This window comes from Corvus brachyrhynchos, unplaced genomic scaffold (genome assembly GCF_000691975.1).
Source record: "Corvus brachyrhynchos isolate BGI_N302 unplaced genomic scaffold, ASM69197v1 scaffold91, whole genome shotgun sequence".
Lineage (NCBI taxonomy): Eukaryota > Metazoa > Chordata > Aves > Passeriformes > Corvidae > Corvus > Corvus brachyrhynchos.
Window position 1 is genome coordinate 2,817,172 of NW_008236442.1, and position 18,984 is coordinate 2,836,155.

Sequence of the window (18,984 nt, forward strand, 5' to 3'; positions counted from 1 at the left end):
GCCCGCCGCGGCCGCTGCCCGGCGGGTGCCAGCCCCCCCTGCCGCTATTTAAATGCAGCTCCAGTCGCTGGCGAGCGCCGGGCTGGGGCTGGTGAGCGAGGGCTGTGTCGCTTTAAGGCACATGTGATACTCTCCCGAGCAGGGATGTGTTGAAATAGGCTCCGGCACCTCCAGCATCCGAGAGCAGCGCTCGAACCGCCGCCTTCCTCGCCGCCCGTGCGGAGCCGGGGCTGCGCTGCCCGCACACGCGAGCTGCTCCTCGCCCTGAAGTGGCCTGGAAGCCGCAGATCGTCTCAAGATCGCTTCAAAGGGCTCGTCAAGCAGAAGGGGATACTCGGGAATGATTTAAAGGTGAAAATGAGAAGGTTTCCACCCCTCAAACCTTGGCCACTTTTCTGACGGCAGTCTGAGAGCTCAGATGTCTTCTTTACTCTGGAAACAGGATTTGTAACGAAAAAAAAATTTTTTTTTTCCCTACTTCTAATCCTGATAAAGAAGATTATTGGGAAGCTATAAAAGAAATCCCTTATTGTGATACAGATGGATTTAAAAAAGTATTAGATCTTTCCGATGAACACTACTAGAGCGCTCTGCTCTTGGTTGGATTACTCAGGTAAGGAGCTTCCTCAGGATTTAAGATTCAGAGAGCAGATCTGGAACTCAGACAATAAGTGGAAAATATTCACTGCTGTGTTTCTATACTAATGCTAAGATGATCTCTGGGTAAAACTGTGTATGTGACAGTTTGCTGACAAACAAGTGCATGAAGAAATGTTTGTTAGAAATGCTGTGTTTGAGCAAAGGTAGTTTGAAATAGTGCAGTTTGAGAGAGGATTTTATATTTAAAAGAAGCCCAAAAACTAATAATAAAGGCTGAGGGCATAATGTAAGTCTGCTGTCCATGTGCTGAGAACATGATGCCAGAGGAAAGACACAGGAGCATTTAGCAGGTTGTGGAAGTTTGGCTTTGCTTCACTCTTTGACTGGGATTTTTAAAGTTCAGTTTAAATAACCTGAGTAGCTGAAATTCCCCTATGTGAGGCTCACCTTTCCCTTTGCCTTGTGGTATAAAAAGCACGGGAGCGCCAATTATGACAAGAAGGTGTTAATTCCTGAAGACACAGGAAGCCTCCTGGGAGCTCCCTGATCTGAGGGGTTTGAATCTATTTTGCAAGAGATAAATGGGTCTAAAACGAGAGGAGAAAAAGTGCATTGTATACTGCAAAGCAAACAGTTGGAAATGAAATTAATTATACACCACGCAGTGCATTAAGAACTCAGTACAGAGAAAGGAAGAGCCTCATGCTGATCAAAATAATGTTTTGGTATTCTCTATTAATTTTACTTGTAAGTTTATGTGGTTCATTTCAACTAATTAGACTTAAAAAGCTTCCCAAAGACTGTGCTGCTTTAAAATCAGGGGGAAAATAGGTTTATATGCATATATTTTATTAGCTTTGCATTCCACTATTTTAATATTGTTCATCTTCCTACTGTAGAAATCCCCTGGTATCACATACAGACTTTTTTTATTTTTTTTGTAAGGACATGATTTTTTCCATGTGAGAGACTTAATCTTTCAAAGTCTTTCTTGCTCTGTGAAAATGATGTTCAGCTGATTGGATTATTAGATAGCAAGCAGCATCCCATCATTGGCTGAGTGAGGAGAGTGCCTGAAGTTTGATTAATTTGGCCATCTGAAATGCAGCAGAAGGTGCTGTTAAGGGAACTGGACGATGTGTAGCGTAGCTGAGCCTTGCAAAACTCCTGATCCTTGCAGGCACTGAGAAAGAGCTGCTGAAGTTAACAAGTCAGAGGGAAATTTAGCCAGTTAGTACAGCCATGAACACAAGTATGAAAAAACACAGTTGTCTACACTGGATGGCCAAGTGCACCAGCAGACAAAGAAATAGTTTTTCCCTTTGCAAAAGGAATGGTTTTTTTAAATTTTGACACAATCTGCTTTGTAAAAACATCAGATCTTCTACAGAACACATCTGAAATTCAGCCTGGCCATACTCCAGTCCTTGTACATGCACAGGTCGAACAAAAGGAAGCTGATTTCATCTGGGGATTAGAACATAATTCTGAGAAACAATTACTTTGGTAGACAGAAGCATGATTAATAATTAATGCTTGCAAAAGCAAAAAACCAAACAATGTACTGTTACCCTCTGGGTCAGTAATAGCCTTTTTAGTTTTGGGGATGAAGTATTTTGGCAATGTGTCTTGGATATCTGAGGATGTTTTGTGCCTTTTTACATTGTGTTTAAAGCAGCTCTGATACTGCCTGGACATCATGTTAGTTTTTTTCAGCTGGTGCTGTGATTTTTCTTTAAATTTAATTTATATTTTTAACTCCCCTGTAGATTCAGCTATGGATCAGTACGAGAAAATTTTCCAGCTTCTATTTATATTGTGGTTTTTTTAGTCCTCAGATTATTACAGTTTGATTTTTACCACTGAATTATTAAAGTTATCCAGGCTCCCATGTTGATGTCTCTTTACCTCAGCTGTCCTTTTTGGGCATGACCTTTGTTGTACAACAATTGTATCCTGCAGGGACGAATAATAATCAAAAGACATTTAGCAAAAGGAGTGAAAATGAAAAATATTAAAAATACTGTTGTAATGGAAGCTGACTGTTCTGTGTGCTGTAAGACATTGGATAATAATGTCTGTCTAATATTTTGTTTAGAGAATGGCAGTGGTCTCTGCAATGTCCTGGGTCCTGTATTTGTGGATAAGTGCCTGTGCAATGCTGCTCTGTCAGGGGTCCCTCCATCACACTTTCCAGCAGCATCACCTGCACAGACCAGGTAGGACTGAGCTCAGCTCTGGGCTAGCAGGCTCTCTGCCTGTGCTTGTGTCTGTCTTGATAAATGATTGACTAATCAAAATTCTTTTTTCATTTAAGTTTTATGAGTTGCTTGCCTTTGTATTGCACAGCATCTGTTTTTTGGTGAGTCTAATGTGTGTTGTGCTTTGCCAATCCAATATGGGAATAGTCATCCTTTAATGTCATTTTCTAACAATTTCCCAACAGAAGAATCCCGTTTTGGGTAATGGTTCAGTTTCTGTGTCCTTGTTTCTCTCTCCCCTTCTCCCCATTTGGTGAAGTTCTGGAATGGCTGTAGAACTTGGACACTGTGACAGCACAGGTTTGGAGAACTTTGTACTTATCTGACCCAAACTGGGTTCAGGTTTGTTCCTTAAACCACCAGCACCAAATCTCCCTCAGTCACCCGCGTGTGCTGGAGGTCAGGTGTTTGCCTTGGAATAAGGGAGACACACTTATTCTGAGGTTCTCAAGTTTACCTCTGAAAATTGATGGGGCTGCAAAAGTGCGGCCCAGAGGAGAATTTGGGGCTGGGAATAGAATGAATAGAGTGCAATGCCTGTAAAGGCAGAGTCAGTCCCACAGGTTAGCAGTGGAGAACACAGCTCCCTTGGACTGCTGGATCTGCAGGGACAGCACAGCCATGGGTTTTCATTGTGTTTTTATTAATAGAAATGGATCACACAACTTCTTCAACTTCTAATTGTACTTTGAAGAATGTGCTATGCTAAAAATTGAGGTGTTGACATATCCTAGCAGAATATTTTCATCTGGTTAAAATTGGTTGGGCCAAGAATGTCACTTAATGAATTTGAATCCAAAGAAAAGGTGGGAGAGGCTTTGAGAGTTGTAGTAATGAAAGATGGAAAATGTTAACTCACAGAGATGAGTCATTTTACAATGTGGCAATTAATATTTTAATATTTTTTGGTCAAATTACATCCCTTCATAGACAGATGGTCTTGAACACAGGTCTTTAGCAACTTCAAAACTCAAAGTTTTCCCAAGTACATTTCTTGCCCAGAAGTCACAGGTGTGGGTATTGTCTTGGTTTCTTGTAATAAAACATACATGGTATAGAGGAATAAACCAAAATCCTTGCTAGGCCGGGTCTCAGTGCCCATGTTAGAGCATGAGGTTGACCAAGGGTGTTACCTTTACCACCTGGCTCTGGAAGTTTGGGAGTGCTTGAAGTTTGACAGGTGAGGGACTTATTTGGGACTTGCAGAGATTTATTACAATGCAATCATCAGTAATGCTGCTGGTTATTTGAGTGTGTCCCTAGTGAAGGAAATGGGAAAAACCAGCCCAGCTAAACAGATATGTAAAAGGAAAATGTAATATCATTTTATGGATTCAGTTGAAACAAGTGACATTATGAGAAAAAATGAGAGCTGGGCAGATCCAGAGCTCTGCAACATTTGCCTAAGCTTGAAAAATCACCTTTTTTATGAAGCAAGAACAGCAAGACACTGAATGCATACCAAATGTTGGGGAAATGTGAAAAATGACAAAATCTTTCACTCAGAGATGTGCTACAGATAGAGTGAAGGTTTTACAGCTGCCTCATCACCTACTTAGAAGCAGCCAAGCTTTCCCTCCTGCGAGCCTGGCTCAGGCAGCTTCTCTGCACCCTATGTGAATAAGATTGATGGTGTTCTGATCCCAGGCAGCCAATTTCAGTCTCTCAAGAAATAATCCACTACATGACAGATGAGTGGAATTTGACATGATGTTCACCTCGAATTCAGATTGTGCTGCACCTGGGAAGTACCAGCCAGTGAGTGTCCTTTTGGGAAACTGTTAGATATTTTGGACAATTTCTGCTGTCACAACAGAAAATCAAGACAGTGGTTTTTTTCATAAGGCCATGAATTTGCAGTCTGTCAACTGAATGTGAAAGGTTGTACATAAAAGGGATGGAAATATGTTAACTAGCAAACTGAGTGATTTTAATGTATTCAACTGCAGTCCCTGAGCACACACTATTTTTCATATTTATATTATTAGGAATGCATAGTTTACTTTTAGTTAGAAACTCTGTAAGTAAGATAAAAATGTTCAGCCAAATAAAAGTGAATAACAAATGGGTGCAGATGAGCCAAGGCATAATTTCAGTAATTTAATATTTGGTATATGATATTTTAACTTACTGAATCATGACAAATATAGCTGTAATCAATAGCATGCTCAGCATACCTTTTCTTTCAGTTTGTGATCTTCCACAGATAATGAGGTGCTCTAAAATAAGAGAATTTGAGCAGTTCAGCTCCATCATGGGGCCACTTTGGTTACAAGATAATTAAAAAGGCAGGTTCCACCCCATTTTGTGATTCTCATGCTTGATGAATAGAAGAGTCTCACTGAGCACAGGAAGGTGCAGGTAAAAGATAAAATCCTCTTGGAGTGTATTTAGCATAATAAACTTGAACTGAACACAGTGGATTAGCACAGTGAATATATCCATCTGGACTACTGCAGTTAATCCAGTTTTGAAACCCTGGAAATCAAGGGCAATATATAAGAAGGTTAGTTTATCATCAGAGATTTCTGAGCTTGATCTTTTTCTTCCCCCCCTAAACTTTCTTAGGCTAGTATCTAAATGGGCTGAAATAGATTTGTACACACTGTGCAATCACAAAAACTTAAAGCCTCTTTTCAGTGCAGTATAATTTTTCATTTTTATAATTCAGTACTTCTTTATTCAGTTAGATGACTTAGCAGAAGGTATGAACCTGGAAACAAACATGATAAACTGCTCTACATGACAGTATTTGTGATTGACTGTAGCTTTATTTTCTGTGAAATGTTGGCAGGTGTGCACAGGTAGTAAGGCATAGTAAATACTGCTTGCTTATAAGATGAATGATGCTGAATTATTTGTGCCTGTTCATTATTTCTTTCTTGTCTCATTAACACGGTGAGAAGTTTGAGTGCTGCTCTTTAGTGCCCTTGGGTATTGGTGCCGGTTCCTTTTGACTTGGATAGATCAGGAGGAGACCTTGGAGTAAACCTGCAGAACCCCATTGCAGTGTAATTCCCCTTAGGCAGTACTCATGGCTTTCTGCAGGGTTTTTTATGACTATATTTCATTTTCATGAAAATCATGTTAGGCAAAGGATGTGTGAAAGCATTCACAGGAAATAACTTTATGTGGAAACAAATCTCCATCTTTGCAAGCTTGTCATTTCTGTGTGATTTAAGAAGAAACAGTGGTAATGAAAAGAATCCCACACTGGTTGTTCTAGTCTCTAAGACACACGCAGTTGTAGGGCTGTGGAATTGGCCTGAGGGGTTAGAGTGGACATGTGATTTGCAGAGTTATGTGAGTGCCTGTGATAGTTCATTGATCATCTGATTGACAGGATTGACCCTCCCAGCAGTAGGAAATAGATGCTGGTATTTGGTGACACAAGAAGATATTAGCCAAGTACAGGATTCGAGTTAAAAAAAAAAAAAAAGGCATCCATCACCCTTTCAATCATGCAATTCTTTGCAAAATTTTGACTTTGTTCCATAACAAGGTATTGAATCTGTCAGCTGATCATAGATGACAACACTGGCCATGTGTTACTTGGAGGACACAGGATTCACCTGTAAGTTTGTGCAAATGAATTAGGTGCACATCAAGTTAGTGTTGTGTGCAGTGTAAAGATGTAAGGTAGACACAAGCCGAAAAATGTACCCACTGTAGCACTGCTGACATTTGCAAATATGCTAATTAAAAATAGGCCTGTTCAGAGGAAGAAATCATGGACTGAATCAAGGCTGGAATTTTACGATGCTAAAACATGAAGTACCTTTTATTGTGACAGTAGTTAATGATGTGCTTATTAAAAATCTTCTCAAGAAGTAATTCTCTGTACTTCATATTATGAGATGGAAAAATCAGTCTCAAAGCAATTCTGCACCAACTAACAAGGAACATCAACCTAAGGATGCTCTGAGCATGTTTCTCAGTAGACAGCGTTTTGCAGAAACTGGAGTTTGTAGCTGTGAGCAAAAAAATGTCTTAGTTCTGATCTTGGCCTGCCCACTGATTTTTTGTAGCCTTGGGGTAAACCGCATATTTTCACATTTCAAAAGGTCTACTATTTTCATATGTCCCATATATGTGGCTATTCAGTTCAAAACATACAGGGTTTTGAATCTAATTCCTCAGGAAAGTGTAAATAAAATGTGTCTCTACTTTGTACAACTGTTGAGATTTGGAAGGTGAATTCAACAGGATTTTTGCTCTTGGTGTTGACAGAAGCAAGTGTGGCATTAGGTAGCTAATATATAAAAGTTTCTATGATTAGCAAGAATTGTGTTTCATTAATCACATGATGGGAATGCAAACTGTTGCCTTCAGTATACGATGTTCAAATTGCCAGGCAGGAATACAGCCAGCCATGGCCATGAAAGGTGACAACTAATGTTCCTTGCTGTGTTAGTTAAAATGAGCAAATTTTTAAGTTCTAAGGTCTGATTCAGTTTTCATTTACACCAGAAAATGCACAGAAAGCACCACAGTGCCCTAGTTTGTTCACAATCCGAAAATCCTGCTCATAACGAGCTGTTCCAGTCACTCACTGGAAAGATCTCCCTTGTGATACCTTTGTTATACACACCTGGCCTTCACAGGCTGCTCTTGAAAATGGGAAATTACCAACTGCTAAGTGAAGAAATCCAGGTTGTAAGTACCTCCTGGTCACACACAAAATACATTTGGATGTACATGGACATGTATTTTGTTTCGGAAGAGAACTGATGTGACAAAATCAACACTTAAGGATGAGGTAGGGTTTCTAGCAGCATGATGGCAACGAACTGCCTGCTGTGCTTGTGTGATATGCTTGTTTACAGCAGCAGACTTGATCAGAAGTATTGCACTCTGTGATTTTGATTTTTGGATTGTTTTGGTTTTTTTTCTGAAACATCAAACCTCTGAAAAAAACCCATCATGGTTCCAGGGTGTGCTTGCAGATAGGGCTAGCCATGGGCGTTTTGGGGGTCTGTAAGCTGTTGCCTGAGACACAGGGAAGTATGGGGGAAAGGATAGGTTGGCATTGCCAGGCATCAGCTGGTCCTCACTGGCTGGTTGGTGGCAGAAGAAGGGCAGCTGGGATCCTCACAGCTTGGTGCAGATAGAGGAAAGCTGTCACCAGTAACACTGCTGAATGTGATGCCTTGTTACTTCTGATCCAGGGAGATGGAGCAACCTGAGGGCGAGCAGGTGTTGCAGCTCGAAGGACAATGAAGAGCAGCTTGGCCAAGGTGTGCAGTGGGGCCCTGAGCAGCCCACGGCGCCCAGTGAGGCTCCCCAGGAGCTGCTGGAAAGCGTGGCTGCATTCCCTGTGAATGCACTCCTGTGGTCACCCTCACTGCACACCTTGTGCAAAAGAGCAATGGTGGAGTGCTCAGAGAGAGCAATGGGATGATGCCTCCTGGGTGTGCTTTGCACTGGCACTGGCTGTGTTCTGGTTTAGTCCCCCTGCTCTGTCCTTCCCCCTGGCCATGCTCCCGTCCCCATCCTGAGCCACTTCAGCTCTCCCTCAGGCCTCTCTGCACGCAGACACTCGGGTAGGTGCAGAGCAAATCCCTCTTGGCACGGCAGGAGCTGCCCTGGGGAAGGAGGGACCAAAAAGCACCTCTTGCTGGGCTGGCCCCGGTAGCATCACCGTGCGCTGAGCCTCCCTCTCCAAGTGCAGCCTTGGGGCCCTGGTGAGTCATGCAGGGACCTTTCAGTGCACAGCACTATTTGTATCTTGCTGTCACGGCATTAAAGACTGTGAGAATTCATACTGTGGTGGTTAAGTCCCAAGGAAAATTTGGCACCTACAAATATAAAGCCCAAAGGCAAGCTACATTGCTCTGCACTGAAGTATTTCTGCTGATAACATCAGAAACATGCCTTTAATGATTAGCCTGCTTTAGTCCAAAGCTCATTTATATTTTAAAAGGTAATATTCAAGTGCATTGCTTCATAAGATTGATGTGTTTTCTCCCATAAGTTTGATATTATTTTATCCTGTACTGTCTGTAATCTTTGTATTTCCCTCTGAATGTTTTCCTTTCCACTCTATGAAACCAACCTTTGCTGCAAGCAAGATTTTTTTCCTGGTGGAACTCAATATTTTTTGCTGCTTTCAGATGCCCTATACAGAAGAGTTTTCTCCAGCTGAACTTATTCTTTTGCATGGGAGTGATGTTGGAGCTTTCTGTTCATCATGCCCTGGGTAGGGACCACGAGGACTTCAGCACAGTTGGAGTCTAAATTTATGAGACTCAGCCAGTGATGCACAATGGGGAATCGGGGGTGTAAATTAAGCTGAATGAAGTTACAAAGCCCAATGTTTCTGTGACTCATATTTCTACGCTCTATTTAGATTGGTTTTTGACATCTCTCTCTTGCCTTCTGTATTTCTTTTGGAATAGCAGTTTTCCCCTTTTCCTTCACAGTGGGTAAAAAAACCACTCCTGCCCTTCTTGAAGGGTCACTTCAGTGGCAGCAGGGTGCAGGATCACTGTTGCCATTGTGATAATCAATAACTGTGTCCTAGTATTCCAGTGTAATCCTTAGTTTGAGAAAACAGCTTGACTTGGGAACTGAATTGATGGCAGGAATGGAGGATTTTACTAGTTTTTGGATGATGCCAAAGTGATTCCTTGAGAACCACCAAGTGAAGTGCAGTACATAAATAATCTGTTGTCTGGGATGGGTGCCCTCGTTGTGGTGCAGTGTCTCTTGAGTTATGAGTAACTCAGTGAATAACCTGCTCTCCATGAGCAGCTCCCACCCAGCCACAAGTGCTGGGAGATTTTTGGAATTGGGCACAAAAACTTCTTCCATAAGCAGTTAAGTTTTATTTGTATATGGTGTACCTTAACTCTTACTAAATGAATAGGCCACTAAAAACCAGCTTAAACAGTGATCCTTGTCTCTTGATTATCAGGAGAGCTGTTGGTTTAAATTAAAGAATGCTTTTAATCCATCCTCATGCATGATCCAAAGCTCCTACTGGATTAATTTAGTTTTCTGTAGTTGACAAATCTCAATCAAGAGCCTTCATTGTGAACCTACTAAAACACAGCAAGCAAAATACACTTTCAATTAAATTGTGACCAAGTGAAAGTTATATCTGTGGCGAACTGGATTAGAACACTCCTGTGAATGTACATATCAGTTTGTTGGAAAGTGGGAAACCTGGGACTGTGATTTTTCTGTGTTGTGAATAATGTCAGCAACCAAAGGCTCTGCAGATCAGCCTGGGTGCAGGCAAGAGCCTCAGGATCTAAACTGCACACTCTGATAAACCTTTATTTTTACTGTCCTCATTAATGCTCTCCAAAACTGCTGCTAAATATCTCTGGCAAGCAAGGCTTCAGTGCAATTGTAATGTGGTGTTCAGGATTTATTAATTATAATCTTTTCTTGCAGAGTCTATTTATATTTGATCATGACATTAATTGGTTGCCAAAACAAACTAGAGTTAATGGTGTTTAATTAAGTGGTTGAGAGCAAGCAAGGACATTTTATTTGGAAAATTGGTTTCATTGATTTATATGTTTGTTTCTTAAAAGAACATGCAGAAATGAAGGGAACCTATTGGTTAGCACTTCTTTCCTACGTGCTGCCCAGGAATCACAATAACACAGTGGTGACTTTGAACACGTTCAGGAGTTTAAAAGTACCTGTAGTTCTTATATTTGCCTATACAAACACATTAAGAAGTAAGTGTTCACATTCTGAGCCATTCTGAATTTAAATAAAACCTAAAACCAGACAGAAATTAGGTCAAATAACACTGAAACCATGAGTAAGGTAATGTTCAGAACACTGCATTTTGAAAAACACATTTCAGGGAAGAACTTTGCTTCATTTCTGGACTGGCTAAAGGTGCTGAGGATAGGGAAGGTGTGGTAAAACACACTGAAATATGACTAGATAGGTTTTTCCTGTAATTATGTTCATAAAACCCCCAAATATTGTTTTTTTATGGTGTAGTAATTCCTATGTTTTCTATCATGTGTTTAAAAATTGGCTAATTTTACAGTTCAGAAACTTCTGAACACCAGCCTATCTCATGTTTTAAAGACAAAATTGAAACTGAGTAGGAAATTCTGAGGACTTATTATTTGGGAGTTTGGGCTGTTCTTAGGAATCAATTTTCTAAGTTGAAACTTTAAAAATTATTTACATATCCTCGTGCCTTCTTTATTTCTGCCTTGATATTCCTCTTTGGGGAAAAAATTGTCTGCATAGATATCAGCAGTTACCCAAAACAAGCCATCATCCTGATAGAGGCATAAATCCTGTCTGGAAGCATAAATTCAGATCTGCCACTGGCTGCCTTTTTCAAGACCTCAGAGAGTTCAAATTCAATACCAATGTGAACATGAGGAGGGTCTTGTGTGTCCTTCTGGCCAGTACCAGCTCTTGTTTTGGTTTAGAGCAACATTGGAATGAAAGGAGGTCTGGTGTTTCCAGAAGTTGCCCTTTTTAATACAAGGATACACCTTTTATTAAACAGCAGAGATCTGGGGAAAAATCTTGCCTAAATCATAAGCTGTCACAGCTAAACTAACACTATTTACTGTGACTTTCATTGACTCATTGAGTTCCTCTTTTTGGTTACTTGCATGGAGTGCTTTCCAATCTGGGTGGTCAGTCAGCCAGAAGTCACTACTGTGTTAAACAAAAAAACCCAAAGGGATGAGTTGAAGCTAACAGAGGTTTTTGGGTTCGTAATTGTTTTCGGTGTGCTGGGGCAGGATCTGACAGGCAATGACTGTCTAAGCCAGCTCCCACATCTGTAGTATAATTATTTCTGTAGTAATATCTTTTTGTGAGGCTTTAAAATGCAGCAATTTTTTTCCCTCCAGGTAATTAGAAACTGTCTTTCCTCAGCTGAAATCTCAATGCTTTCTCCATCAAGTCAGCTGCCTGGGTGGTGTTTATCCTAACCTTGTTTTGAATTTCTCCAACAAATAGATGACTCCTTTAGTTCTAATTTAGTTTCTCTTGGTATTTCTATTATCTCTTTCTAGTTGGCAGGCAAGGAAATCAGATGTGCATCAAATGAAACCATTTGTCATGGATTAGTGCATGCAAATGCCTTGATAACAGCAGTAGACAAAAGCTGTGAGTGTCTGAACACTGACTTAGGAAGGCAAAATTAACAAGGCCAAAGCAGCACTGGTAGCTGTCCCTAAATGAGATTATTCAATGCCTAAGAGCAAGGCAATGCTTCCATCCTTTCCCTTGACATTTGTCCTCTACTGAAGTCTTAAGACTTTGGGGAAATTCACAGTGAAGCCTGTGAAGTGGGGAAGTGTCCCTGGCAGCTGCTGGCTTTCCCAGGACTACAGACCCATAAGGACCCTCCCTCTATCCATTGAAACCCATCTGTATCCCCAGCAGAGGCGGAGGATGGGGCTCACATGTGGGCAAAAGCAGAGAAAAAAACATTAATGGTTCTCCAGTGCTGTGTATCCCCATTTGCCACAGCACAATGGGAGTCAGGAGAGCTGCCAGGCAGGACACAGTGAATTCTGTTGAGGTTGAATGTATCCTCCTCAATGACTTATTTGGAAGTATTTTGCATTTCCTTCTTTCCCTGAGGGCAGAATTGTGTAATTGTTCAATGCTGATTCCCACTGTTGATAACACACTGAATCGAATAAGTTGGCAGTGGTTATTAGATATTTATCTCATGCTTGTCATGGTTACTCCAGTTCTGTTATGAGCCTGGTTGGTCTCTTTTGAGTCCTGAAAGGTAAATGTGAGCACTGGAGTTCCCCACTCCGAGGATGGTGGGAGGAAGAGCTGAAACACAATTGTAGGAAGGGGAATTTTGAGATGCCCCACTGGGAGCTGGCTGTGGGCATGAGCATCTAGGGCACATTGTCTTTCTAACCCTCCAAAACCACCACTGGGAGATCACCAGACACAGAGGCTGTCATTTAGTCCACAAAGTAAATAGATTACCTGTTGTTCTCTGTGTGTTTTTATCCTGTTTCAATCTCTATTTTCCCTCTCCCTCTAAACCAGTTTCCTTTATTTTCTCTAAATCCTCCTTTATGTAAGCTCTTATGGCTCTCACTTTTGGAAAAGGCTTTCTGAACTTCCTCCTCATAGTCAATGCACCTTGATGTCTTGTTTGAGCTACAAAATTTCATTTGATTTCATCCCAATTTGAACACCAGCAATATCTTAATAAACAGACAGTTCTATTTAGAAAGCATCAAAATGAAGCTATTTGATCAAAAAACTTGAAATGCTAGAAAGAATTTGCTACTTCCTGCTATTGGTACCATAGATTAAGTGTTTTCTAAGAAAAACTGGGAAAAATATAAATCATAACCTCTTCTACCCATAGGAAAAATGATTTCTGTTGATCAGAATCTTCCAATGGGGAAGATTTCGTAGTGGTTTCTGGTGTCTACACACCCCACATGTGTTTTGATTGGTGCTGTACTTCCTACAAGCAGTGTGGTATCGAGCAGTTCTTTGTACCAGTCAATCCTCTGAGGTTCAGGTTATGCAAGTCCCCCCTAAACCCTGTTCTTAGGTGAAATGAATTATTTCTTACGTTCCTTTTTTGTATATTTAGCCTATCAAAGGAAAAAGGGTAATCTATAGTGTCTAGAGATGGAAACAGCTACAAAGCAGAATCACATTTATACTGTACATTTATATAGTCCTTCTGATGAGGATTGTGTGTCTTTAGTATGCTGCTCCCTACCTCTGTGCTCTTTAACAGGTGGGAAGAGATTATCCCTTAGTCCTGACAGAATATATGAATCAAAATCTGTAGGGGAAATTAATGCAGAGTTTAGAATGTAAACTTGCTTTTAAATGTAACTATAATAAAATAATTTTCTCTGTGTAATGCATTATATGAATTAGTATCTAAAGTTTCAGATGTCTTACTCTGAGCTGTGTCCTGTCTGCTTTCCAAGTGCTTTAATGTCCAGATTTCACATAGGAGCCAAAGATAGGAATAAAACTCAAATATGCCTTTTTCAGGAGGGATTATTCCATATTTTGATAGCACTTTATGGGTCTCAGAACATTTGCTATAAAGGCAGCATAGTTTTACAGGGACTCAACCAACCACTGCCTGTTTAGTCCTTTCTCTTTACGACCAGCCCAGGGCCAGCCTGTGCAGCATCCAGCAGTGGAACAGGCCATCAGAGGAAACAGCTGTCCCCCAGGAGCACATTTCTGGTATCTGGGATGGAAACAAGTGAGGTTTTGTTATTCTGCTCCTCACAGCCTCCTCTGGTGGCTGCCAGACACTGTCCTGCAACTGGTACCCAGAGCAGGATCCCCTCCCTAGTGCTCTGTCCTTGGCATGGCTAGACATGCAAGTGCTGCTCTGAGCCAGGTGATGGATCAGGGAGCCTCTCAGCCCCCTCTTTTCATGGAATTGAGTGCTTTGCTGTAAGCCAACTTCACGCTGGCTTAAACTTCCACGGTGGTTAAGCTGTAATTGCTCAGACTGCCCCAGCTGAGAGGTGTGAAGAGCCCTCATGTTGCTGGTGCTCAATTGACAAACACGTTGTGCCGTGTCAGGGAATGATTCCCTGTCCAGGGAATGTCCAGGCTCTTGGCTGAACTGCGGACAGGCAGTGCCAGCTTTGCTTCAAATGTGGAGCTTCCCACTTTTTACTTAACTGCTTCCTTAAGGAGGTGAGAAGATTGGGCTTGCCTTAGGACAGAAAGGCTTCCTCTTTAACCATGTTTCTCACTTGAAACCTACACTTCCCACCTGAGTTTAGTGCCATGCTTCCAGCCTTTCCCAGGCAGTGCAAAATGGATTCTGCATAACTCAGTGTATTTTTTGATATGTGTCTGACTTGCAAATATCACCAGTCCACTGTTATTCAATACACTTGCAGGCCAGCTACAGTAATGTGGAAACTTGTGTCAAGATAAATGTTGTCTTATAAAAGGAAAAGAAAAAAATCAGACTATTTCATTTGCTCTAATTGGAAAAAAACCAACCCTTGATCTCTTGATTGATTCTAAAAACATGGATTGCTCTGGGAAAAGCCCTAGAAGATCTGTCCGAAAGAGGGCTGTGCTCTGGGGGTCCTGAATGGAAAACAACCTGTGAATGTCATCTTGTTTGGCCCAGCCAAAGGTGTGGCCACACACACGCTTGTTAGGGATAAGGTGCTGTTAAGTTCCTGCATGTCCCTCCCCACTGATGGCCGTTTTTGGGCTCTGGCTGTTGAGCTTGACTGCAGAAGTTTTGCTTCTCACTTGTTGGAACCTAGAAAACCTCCAAGCTGGAGAAAGTTCTCCTCCATGGTTTGTCTCTGTTTTGGCAACACAAAAGCTCAGAGGTTCTACAGATGTTTATCAGTGTTTTTTGCTGTCATAGAATGAATTGAGTGTCCCACTTCAGATTGGGGTCACCTGTTTGGACTGGGGAGTCCTGGCAAGGGATCCTTTTCCTCTCATGCAATGAAAAGGTGACTGAGCACGAGCTGATGCCTTCTGCCTGGCTTGCAGAAAGTATCTGGAGGCTCTCATTAGGTCTTGAGTATCAGACTAAGAGTTGATTCCATCTCTACTGATGAATTAATGTAAAAAATGCTCATTGAATCTCTTGTGGTGATAAGCTTTCATGTGCTTGAGTAATTGTAGCAAATTTTCTTTTCTATTGTGACAATTGTTTATTTTTTAGTTTGAGGGAATACAGGTTAACAGTGTACATTTTGAAAAGCAGCATTGCTTTTGTTATGTGACTAAAGCAGTGTAAATAATTGATTTTTTTTTTTTTATATGTCAGCCAAAGCAAGATATCAAGTGTTGGTTTGGTGCAATATTTACATTTTGAAATTAGTTTAGAACCACTCAGTTGTTTTTCTGCCTAAGTGAAAAAGAAAAAATAGAAAACAAAACCTGAAACAATTTGACAAATTTCTAGGCACTGAAAGAAGAGCGAGGAAAAGGCCAGATAAATAAAAAAGACTAGGGATGGTACTGTTTCTTTCCTTAAATAGATTTAATTCAGAGTATCTCTAATCAGAAGTCGTGTTCTGCTCTAGGGGCTGACTTTTCATCTTTCTCCCTAAAGTAGAGCTGTGGTGTTAAGATAGGGCTGGAAGGGAGAGTGCCTTCCAGTAGCTCTTTAGTTTTACATTTTGAATAAATAAAAGAGCAGAAATGAGACATCAGGATTTTTCTCTCTCACTTTTTATGAGACAGCAAAAAACCCCAGTCCATTGCTCTCAGTCTCCATGGGTAAAGGTAGTGTTCTATGGAAGGCTGCATGGGTTTTGAAACAGCCCCTAAGCCTGCCAAAAAGGGAGGAGATGGCCAAGACAGGTCTAAAATCTCTGCCACTGAAGCTGAGTACATAGCTCTGCTCTGAGCTGGTGGGGGCAGTTGCTGGTCATTCAGAACTTAATATATATGAAAAGGAGGTTTTAACAAACAAAGGACGCATATTACAAAAGCAGATTGTTCCAAAGTTTACCCTCTGGACAGGGAACACTTTGTCAGAACATTTTCTTTTGGAAGAAAGCTGAATCCCTTCCCCTTAACTCTCAGAGCAGTGTGAGAGATGAAGACTTTCTGCTGAATTTGAACTCAAGGCTTGACCTGCAGCTTCTCTCTTGAGTTTTGGGGGAGTCCAAGGCTGCACCAGCCTCAGCAGAGCCCTGCCCGTGGCCTCTGCTCATCCATTCAGGAAGAAGCAGAAGCCCAGAGGGAGGGAAGGCAAAGCTTTGACAAACCTCTGTTTGTCTGCAGTGCTGTTGTGTTTTGCTGACTTCAGTTATCTCAAGACCTCTGCTAATTTAATGAGCACATTTCACTTGTCAGTGTGACAGTTCTGCATGTCAGACACCAATACGCCTCCTTTAATACACATCTGCAGCAGTTATTCTGCTGTCCTTGAAGAAACTCAGACTGAAATATTACTTTGAGAGATGCTTTTAGGTTTTTGTTTTTGTTTTCTGTTGTTGGTGGTAGTGGTGCTTTAACAAAGTCGTAGTATTAGAAATGTGTTTCTTTATCTCAGTGATAACATCTGCTTTTGCCATTTTTATGTAAACTCAGCTCTGCCTTGCACATCACCACTGTTCTCCTCCTCCGGAGAAAGCAGCATCTTCTCTCAGCAGTGGAGCTCTGTGTGATCTAATAGCAGCCACTGAATCCAGCAGTTAGGAAAACTGTATCTAATTGTGCCTTTTTCATTCCAGGGAGGGTGATGATTGTGGTGGTATTCCTATGTGGACATATTTGTTTTAAAGTAGTAGGACTCAAAGTAAATGAGTTGGGGGTTACGTGCCAGGAGACCTTTAGTGAAATATATAGACTTGTGAAAAAAAAAAAAAACAACAAAAAAACCCTCCCAAGCTTCTGGTAGGAACATAACACTTTCAGAAGGATCCAAATTTTGGTAAATTTGAAAGAGAAGTTGAGATCTGATGTATTGGGTTTGGCCAGGTTTGGTGGCAGGAGGGGGGCTGCAGGGGTGGCTTGTGTGAGAAGCTGCCAGAAGCTTCCCATGTCTGACAGAGCCAGTGCCAGATGCTCCAGGATGGATCCACTGGCCAAGGTCAAGCCCACCAGAGAAGGTGGCATCAACAGTAATATGGTGGTTTGGGAAGGAGGGAGGGAATTTGGGACTGAAACTGAGCCTGGGAAGAAGGGAGGGGTGGGAGGGAAGGTGCTTTTGGGACTTGTTTTTATTTGCTGTGATTCTGCTCTGGTTTGGCAATAAATTAAACTGATTTCCCCAAGTGAAGTCTTTTTCCCTCTGACTAACTGCTGAGTGGCCTCTCCCTGCCCTGCTTGTCATTTTGCCTCCCCTGTCTAGCTGAGAAGAGCAGGGATGGAAGAGCTTTGGTGGGCACCTGGCATTCAGCCAGGGTCGCCCCACCACACCAGGGGTTTGGCATTTTTATTTTCAGCAGCCCAAAGCACAAACCTCTTTCCAAAGCCTTGTGATGCCTGTTGAAGTCCCAGCCCAGTTTTGTGATATCTTTTCATGTTGCTTCCCAGCTCAGTGGATGATCTCTTGCTGTCAAATCTTACAGTCCCATCTTTCAGCCAGCAGAAATAGAATAGGGTGTAAAACACTTAGGATTTTGATGGCCCTTCATGTGAAATAGAAAATGTAAATTCATTTCATAGCTGACAAATAGCTGATTATTTATGTTTCTTAGAAAACAACGAAGAACGTCCAAGAATCTTTTTTTACCATTATGGATGACTTTCCTTGTATTTTCACATTGTTCTTTTTTGAATCATGACAAAGTGAGATTAAACAACAAACAGCCCCTGAGATCTATCATTTTCTTTACCATGATTTGCATAGGATGGTGCCCATAAATTATGGAGGCAGTTACTGGATACTGTGAATGCACAAGTACTTTGTGATATAATTTTGAGAAGCATCCTGTGTATTATATCTGCACAATAATGATGCTATTCTATAAAAAAGCTGCTAAACATTTTCAGGACACTAAACCTTGAGGCAAGGGTGCTAATTTCTTCCTTTTTTAACATAAAATTGAGAAGTTTTATTCTGGATTATATAACACTCTGCCTACCTCTCTTCTTATTTATTTAAACACCAAAACCACAAAATCCTCCATAGTTTAGACACCCTCCTTTGTCTGAAGCATCTTCTCCATTTGTAAATGGGAAGCTTGGGAAAGATGCTGTAAGAAAAGGAGGCTTAATTCTGTTCTGCTGCAAAGACTCCTTATTTATGGCTGCTGTTATTTTGTGTATTTCCCTTATTACTTCTTGAGGAGGATAGAGGAAGGGGGCAGTGTATCATCTCCCAAAGTGAAAAAGTGTGGATATGCACATGGCCAGGCTCGTCTAACCTTTTTGTTCTCTGTGGTGCAGGAATATTCACTGCTAGCTTCTGTACATTACCTCATCTTGTAGTGCAGAGACCCATTTTTAGTGTGCAGAGCTGGATTCTACCCTTGCTTTCTTCACATAATTGTCCTTTGCTCCTCCCTAATTTCCTGTCTTCTCAGTATAGTCTGTAGTGGGATGTTCACAGCACCAAGGTCCTAGGCCCTCTCATGGGTAACTCAGTGCTAAAAGTTTCCCTTTGGCTGACCAGGTCTTGCCATCAGTTATTCAAATACAAGGGTTGGGGTCTGGCTGCATTCCCGCT

The 18,984-nt window shown here is 41.4% G+C and overlaps 1 protein-coding gene across 1 annotated transcript in view; it reads left to right on the plus strand.

Annotated features, from left to right (window-relative positions):
• The first annotated feature begins 7 nt into the window (after positions 1-7).
• Positions 8-18,984, plus strand: part of FAM19A1 (family with sequence similarity 19 member A1, C-C motif chemokine like) — a 226,004-nt gene continuing 207,027 nt past the window's right edge. Inside the window, exons 1-2 of the mRNA XM_017747208.1 lie at positions 8-613; positions 2,699-2,819. Coding sequence (XP_017602697.1) covers positions 2,702-2,819 — 118 coding nt within the window. The 5' untranslated portion in view covers positions 8-613; positions 2,699-2,701. The remainder of the gene's footprint in view (positions 614-2,698; positions 2,820-18,984) is intronic.